We start from the raw sequence: 8,282 nt of genomic DNA on the forward strand, positions 1-8,282 counted from the left end.
CTCTTCTTCTGCAAGTTCCACTTCCCCTGGTTCTTCTTTGTCATCAAGCTCCGTAACGCCTGGCTCCTCTGTCTCTACAACATCTGCAACAGATACCTCAACATCAATTTCATCAACAATAACTTCAGCTTCTGTTTCATCTTCAAGTTCAACAACGGCAGGTTCCTCGTTGGCCTCGAGCTCCATATCGCCAACTTCAAGCACCTCTTTGATCAACACGCACCAGGTTCAACTTCTGCTGAAGTTTCAAACAATGTCCAGTTCCTCTTCTTCTGCAAGTTCCATTTCCCTGGTTCTTCTTTTGTCATCAAGCTCCGTAACGCCTGGCTCCTCTGTCTCTACAACATCTGCACAGATACCTCAACATCAATAACTTCAGGTTCTGTTTCATCTTCAAGTTCAACAACGGCAGGTTCCTCGTTGGCCTCGAGCTCCATATCGCCAACTTCAAGCACCTCTTTGATCAACACATCACCAGGTTTCAACTTCTGCTGAAGTTTCAACAATTTCCGTTCTCTTCTTCTGCAAATCCACTTCCCTGGTTCTTCTTTGTCATCAAGCTCCGTAACGCCTAGCTCCTCTGTCTCTACAACATCTGCAACAGATACCTCAACATCAATTGCATCAACAATAACTTCAGGTTCTGTTTCATCTTCAAGTTCAACAAACGGCAGGTTCCTCGTTGGCCTCGAGCTCCATATCGTCAACTTCAAGCACCTCTTTGATCAAAACATCACCAGGTTCAACTTCTGCTGAAGTTTCAACAATTTCCAGTTCCTCTTCTTCTGCAAGTTCCACTTCCCTGGTTCTTCTTTGTCATCAAGCTCCGTAACGCCTGCTCCTCTGTCTCTACAAACATCTGCAACAGATACCTTCAACATCAATAACTTCAGGTTCTGTTTCATCTTCAAGTTCAACACGGCAGGTTCCTCGTTGGCCTCGAGCTCCATATCGCCAACTTCAAGCACCTCTTTATCAACACATCACCAGGTTCAACTTCTGCTGAAGTTTCAACAATGTCAGTTCCTCCTCTTCTGCAAGTTCCACTTCCCCTGGTTCTCTTTGTCATCAAGCTCCGTAACGCCTGGCTCCTCTGTCTCTACAACACTGCAACAGATACCTCAACATCAATTTCATCAACAATAACTTCAGGTTCTGTTTCATCTTCAAGTTCAACAAGGCAGGTTCCTCGTTGCCTCGAGCTCCATATCGCCAACTTCAAGCACCTCTTTGATCAACACATCACCAGGATTCAACTTCTGCTGAATTTCAACAATGTCCAGTTCCTCTTCTTCTGCAAGTTCCACTTCCCCTGGTTCTTCTTTGTCATCAAGCTCCGTAACGCCTGCTCCTCTGTCTCTACAACATCTGCAAACGATACCTCAACATCAATAACTTCAGGTTCTTGTTTCATCTTCAAGTTCAACAACGGCAGTTCCTCGTTGGCCTCGAGCTCCATATCGCCAACTTCAAGCACCTCTTTGAACAACACATCACCAGGTTTAACTTCTGCTGAAGTTTCAACAATTTCCAGTTCCTCTTCTTCTGCAAGTTCCACTTCCCCTGGTTCTTCTTTGTCATCAAGCTCCGTAACGCCTGGCTCCTCTGTCTCTACAACATCTGCAACAGATACCTCAACATCAATTGCATCAACAATAACTTCAGTTCTTGTTTCATTCTCAAGTTCAACAACGGCAGGTTCCTCGTTGGCCTCGAGCTCCATATCGCAACTTCAAGCACCTCTTTGATCAACACATCACCAGGTTCAACTTCTGCTGAAGTTTCAACAATTTCCAGTTTCCTCTTCTTTCTTCAAGTTCCACTTCCCCTGGTTCTTCTTTGTCATCAAGCTCCGTAACGCCTGGCTCCTCTGTCTCTACAAACTCTGCAACAGATACCTCAACATCAATAACTTCAGGTTCTGTTTCATCTTCAAGTTCAACAACGGCAGGTTCCTCGTTGGCCTCGAGCTCCATATGCCAACTTCAAGCACCTCTTTGATCAACACATCACCAGGTTCAACTTCTGCTGAAGTTTCAACAATGTCCAGTTCCTCTTCTTCTGCAAGTTCCACTTCCCCTGGTTCTTCTTTGTCATCAAGCTCCGTAACGCCTGGCTTCTCTGTCTCTACAACATCTGCAACAGATACCTCAACATCAATTTCATCAACAATAACTTCAGGTTCTGTTTCATCTTCAAGTTCAACAACGGCAGGTTCCTCGTTGGCCTCGAGCTCCATATCGCCAACTTCAAGCACCTCTTTTGATCAACACATCACCAGATTCAACTTCTGCTGAAGTTTTCAACAATGTCCAGTTTCTCTTCTTCTGCAAGTTCCACTTCCCCTGTTTTCTTTTCTTCAAGCTCCGTAACGCCTGGCTCCTCTGTCTCTACAACATCTGCAACAGATACTCTCAACATCAATAACTTCAGGTTCTGTTTCATCTTCAAGTTCAACAACGGCAGGTTCCTCGTTGGCCTCGAGCTCCATATCGCCAACTTCAAGCACCTCTTTGATCAACACATCACCAGGTTCAACTTCTGCTGAAGTTTCAACAATGTCCAGTTCCTCCTCTTCTGCAAGTTCCACTTCCCCTGGTTCTTCTTTGTCATCAAGCTCCCAACGCCTGCTCCTCTGTCTCTACAAACACCTGCACAACAGATACCTCAACATCAATGTCATCAACAATAACTTCAGGTTCTGTTTCATCTTCAAGTTCAAACACGGCAGGTTCCTCGTTGGCTCGAGCTCCATACCACCAACTTCAAGCACCTCTTGATCAACACATCACCAGGTTCAACTTCTGCTGAAGTTTCAACAAGTTCCAGTTCCTCTTCTTCTGCAAGTTCCACTTCCCTGGTTCTTCTTTGTCATCAAGCTCCGTAACGCCTGGCTCCTCTGTCTCTACAACATCTGCAACAGATACCTCAACATCAATAACTTCAGGTTCTGTTTCATCTTCAAGTTCAACAAACGGCAGGTTCCTCGTTGCCTCGAGCTCCATATCGCCAACTTCAAGCACCTCTTTGATCAACACATCACCAGGTTCAACTTCTGCTGAAGTTTCAACAATGCCAGTTCCTCCTCTTCTGCAAGTTCCACTCCCCTGGTTCTTCTTTGTCATCAAGCTCCGTAACGCTGGCTCCTCTGTCTCTACAACCCTGCAACAGATACCTCAACATCATTTCATCAACAATAACTTCAGGTTCTGTTTCATCTTCAAGTTCAACAACGGCAGGTTCCTCGTTGGCCTCGAGCTCCATATCGCCAACTTCAAGCACCTCTTTGATCAACACATCACCAGGTTCAACTTCTGCTGAAGTTTCAACAAGTCCAGTTCCTCTTCTTCTGCAAGTTCCACTTCCCCTGTTCTTCTTTGTCATCAAGCTCCGTAATGCCTGGCTCCTCGTCTCTACAACATCTGCAACAGATACCTCAACATCAATAACTTCAGGTTCTGTTTCATCTTCAAGTTCAACAACGGCAGGTTCCTCGTTGGCCTCGAGCTCCATATCGCCAACTTCAAGCACCTCTTTGATCAACACATCACCAGGTTCAACTTCTGCTGAAGTTTCAACAATTCCAGTTCCTCCTCTTCTGCAAGTTCCACTTCCCCTGGTTCTTCTTTGTCATCAAGCTCCGTAACGCCTGGCTCTCTGTCTCTACAACTCTGCAAAAGATACCTCAACATCAATTTCATCAACAATAACTTCAGGTTCTGTTTCATCTTCAAGTTCAACAACGGCAGGTTCCTCTTGGCCTCGAGCTCCCATATCGCCAACTTCAAGCACCTCTTTGATCAAACAACATCACCAGATTCAACTTCTGCTGAAGTTTCAACAATGTCCAGTTTCTCTTCTTCTGCAAGTTCCACTTCCCCTGGTTCTTTCTTTGTCATCAAGTTGCCGTAACGCCGGCTCATCTGTCTCTACAACATCTGCAACAGATACCTCAACATTAATTTCATCAACAATAACTTCAGGTTCTGTTTCATCTTCAAGTTCAACAACGGCAAGTTCCTCGTTGGCCTCGAGCTCCATACTCAACTCCAAGCACCTCTTTGATCAACACATCACCAGGTTCATCTCTTGCTGAAGTTTCAACATTTCCGGTTCCTCTTCTCTGCAAGTTCCACTTCCCCTGTTCTTCTTTGTCATCAAGCTCCGTAACGCCTGGCTCCTCTGTCTCTACAACATCTGCAACAGATACCTCAACATCAATAACTTCAGGTTCTGTTTCATCTTCAAGTTCAACAATGGCAGGTTCCTCGTTGCCTCGAGCTCCATATCGCCAACTTTCAAGCACCTCTTTGATCAACACATCACCAGATTCAACTTCTGCTGAATTTCAACAATGTCCAGTTCCTCTTCTTCTGCAAGTTCCACTTCCCCTGCTCTTCTTGTCATCAAGCTCCTTATCGCCTGGCTCCTCTGTTCTAGAACAAGTTCAATAGATGGCTCTCACATCAATGATGAGTCTGGTTCTATTTCACGTTCAAGTTCAACATCCGCTGGTCCTCATTGACCTCGAGGGTCTCATCTGGTCTTCTGCCCTTTCCAACTCTACCACCCTGGGTCCTTTTTTATTCATCAAGCTCACACAAAGTCCGACTTCCATTGTTGTGATTTCAACTCCAATTGCGAATTTGTCAACAGCAGGTATCAACTGGTTTTTATTAGGCGTTTTGATTGGAAGATATGTTTGCTTTTTGATTTACAGTAATACACACAGGTCACATTTTGCAACCTCATTAAATCCCATTCTCAATGGTTTTTTCAATGGGTGCAATATCATACCTTCCCAAGAAGGCTTTTCCGAAACAAATTATGTTTTTCTGGTCTGTATTTACCTTTTGAGAATGCCTTGTCCCAGCTTGCCACCTTTAGTATCTTTTTAAATATGATAGGCTCTTTTGACGTTGTCAGGACATTTCAGTCCACACATTCCACACATTGGAAAACATGTTAATCTGTTAAATCTTGTTCTAACCACTTCGGGTTGCGGGTAAACTTTGAGTGCATTTCCAGTTTGTATGTTAATAATTTTATTTCAGGAACAAATACAGAAGGTTCAACTACTGGATCTCCATTAATGACTTCAATAGGATCGTCTACACCGTCATCTTTTGCATCTCCAACCTCACCTTCCGTCGTTTCTCGAACAAGCACCCTATGGTTCACCCTCTATCTCAATTCCTGGATCACCCACAAACTACCATAGCTGGATCACCCACAACTTCTATTGCTGGATCACCCACAAACTCCATTCCTAGATCACCAGCACTACATAGGTGGATCACCCACCACTATTATAACTGGATCACCAACAACTACCATAGCTGTATCACCAACAACTACCATAGCTGATCACAACAAACTACCATAGCTGGATCGCCAACACCTTCTGTAGCTGGATCTCCCACAACTTCCATCCCTATGTCATCAACACTTCCCTTGCTGGATCAACCATAACTTCTATCCCTGGGTCACCTTCCATGTCCGTTCGGGATCACCCACTGCATCGATTGTTGCATCACCCACCAGCCCGGTGCCTGGATCTTCAACTAGAACACTTATGGAATCTGTTGACTCAAATATGTCTCCCACAGAAGTCTTAATGGGAACACCTACCATACCCAGGAATCTAGCTCAGCACCAATTTTACCAAAATCCGAGCAAAAAACATTAACAGAGCAGAAACTCTTACCCCGGACCCAGATCAAAGGCCTTGATTTAGCTGTGGAGAGAGAATTGTCAGACGTAAAGCTACCCTGATCTTATGTGGCTGCAGAGAGAACACAGATAGAGATAGATGCTAATGAAGCTGCATTTGGTACATTGAAGTATTTACTGGCGTAATTCATTGGATCGATGTAATATAACGTTATAAAAAATTCATCAGCATTTGAAAGCTTCAGATACATAAAGAATGCCGAGAAGCTTTTCATTTGTATATTATTACATATTTTGAGTGCTTGAGTGAGCCAGAGAAATTGTCTAGATATCAAAGTTTTCTTCAGCAGCCTTCATGCGTTTTAAAGTGTTCACCCTTCGGTTCGTAAGCGTACATCTCGATTTTCTTCCAAGATCACATTGGCCAAAACAACAAGCCAAAACCACACCGAGTAACTCGACAATGGCTAGGACTGTGCCAGATATGGCAAAAATAAATAAAATAGGCGCAACGTGGTCCTAGAATGAAAGGAAAAACATTGGACATGTCACTCGTCGCGTCGTCCTCAATTCTTAAACGCACTTTAAACATATTCCATTGCTCGAATGCATCCCTGCACATGATCTTTTTAACATATTCCGACATTTTGATCAATTCGTGTTTTACAAAAATGTCATAACCGCAATCTCGTTCCTTTTTAAGCAACAACTGTCGGGGACGGCGTGATGGGCTTGTAGCTGCTTATTTGTTTGCCAAACCATGTATCCCAAGTCAAAAGTGGTTTCGGCACCACAACATCGATATGTTTCTAAAAAAGAAGACCAAAGGTTCATGAGAAGAGCAACTGGGAGTAAATTGAATATATGACGGTTGCTTGGCAATCACTTCTAGTCAGTAAAACCTTGGCGCGGGAGGTGCAGAGACAAGTCTCATCCAACGGGACCCCAATGATCACCCCCGTTTGATTCAATGCGGATCCTGCTCCCTTACCCCCGCTCAGTCAAACTACGCCGTAGTAGAACTTGAAATGTGTGCAATCTGGTGGGCAGTAAGCAAATGTGAATTTTATCTTCGCGGGATCTCATCTTTCGAGGTTATTACCGATCACCGCCCACTCTTAGGAGTCTTCGATCGTCCTCTAGCTGCATTGGCTAATTCACGGCTCCAAAGGCTAAGAGAAAATCTTTGTCAAGACCATTACAAAATACTTCTGCAGGGCTGAAGTGTGGCTTGGCATAATGGAATCACTGTTCAACTCTTTCAGCAAGTCCGTTCACCTTCCCAAACAATGTAAGTAACATCAATGTGAGAGCAAGTTTGAAGACAACTGAAAAATAACATTTGTTTATATTTGTGTAAATACCCTTAAGAGTACTATTAGATTACAGAGCATTAGTTGTGACGACCACCGAGAAACAGATGAGATATCAGCTTGTAATGATTCACCAACTGTTATTGTAAATCAAATATGTAACACTCTCTCTGTTAGCTATCTTTTTCCCTCACTTGCCGGCACCCTGTGATGTTTGTGCCTGAGCAGAAGTCACCCTGACCTCGGAAGGAAAACTGGACAGAAGTTCATTTATGTGGAAAACAGGCATTACAATGACTTATGTTTGATATGTACAACGATCTAAATGTATGTTTTAGTTCGCATCTTGTATCAAATACCATTTAATTGAAGCATTCTCTTTGAAATTGATCCAAGGGTAATCTAACCCTCTATAAAAACCTCCACATACAATACAACAAGATGAAAATGTTTAGATCAACGTCGAATTATCTTGAGCGATTGCCTTTTGATTGAAATTAATTGTGATGAACTGGATATCGGCTCCAAATTGACCGAGGACGAAATAACCTGGTCGAGAGTGTTCAAAATTTGATGAGTTACTGGGAATGGAATCCCTACCTTTTCAAGATGAAATGATTATGTAACATATTTATAAAATATCTGATGCTTTGACGGATTCGAATTGGAGGGTCTGGTTTGCCCTTGAAAATCCTTTTTATCTGGTATTTTGATCAGAAACTGGACCAAATCTGACTTAAAATTATGCCGCTGTATTCACGTCTTCATATTCTCTACGGATAGTTGAGGGAAGAAATTTGAACAATGAAGGAGTCCGAGAAAGAAGAAAGAAGAGAGGTGATGAGGCCTTCAATGTTAATGTTCGCGCTAAGATGAACTCTCGAAGGCTTGAAGGCGTTCTCAGAGCACACGTTAACCCTCTGCCCTCACTACAATAAAAAAAACCTCATTTCTTACTTGTTTTTCACGCGTAAAGCCATTGTTGTAATATATTTATTTTGGCTAATATTAAAGGATTGATGATTACCTCTTTTGTTAAAAACAGCCACCACCATTACTTCCTACTTCTAGACACGTTTTTTCAGATTGGAATGATTGCGACATTTTCTGGGATCATTGTCTTGGCTTATATGGACAGCGATGATTGGGCAACCTCCTTTCTCATTAGTAATCTCACCTTGGCCGTTGTCATTAACATTTTTAGGACTCTTTTCAGAGCAACTAACAGGTCGGTTTGTCAATGAGGACTTTTAACAAATTTACGAGTACCATCTCATTGGCGTTCATTCGACCTCC

General features: G+C 43.1%; 1 protein-coding gene across 1 annotated transcript in view; it reads left to right on the forward strand.

Moving 5' to 3' along the window:
• The window catches only part of LOC131881518 (uncharacterized protein DDB_G0271670-like), a 5,313-nt gene extending 2,533 nt beyond the window's left edge, over nt 1-2,780 (forward strand). Inside the window, exon 4 of the mRNA XM_059228405.1 lies at nt 2,618-2,780. Within this exon, the coding sequence (XP_059084388.1) occupies nt 2,618-2,780 (163 nt within the window). The remainder of the gene's footprint in view (nt 1-2,617) is intronic.
• The last annotated feature ends 5,502 nt before the right edge of the window (nt 2,781-8,282 follow it).

The sequence above is a fragment of the Tigriopus californicus genome, chromosome 6, assembly GCF_007210705.1.
Source record: "Tigriopus californicus strain San Diego chromosome 6, Tcal_SD_v2.1, whole genome shotgun sequence".
Lineage (NCBI taxonomy): Eukaryota > Metazoa > Arthropoda > Copepoda > Harpacticoida > Harpacticidae > Tigriopus > Tigriopus californicus.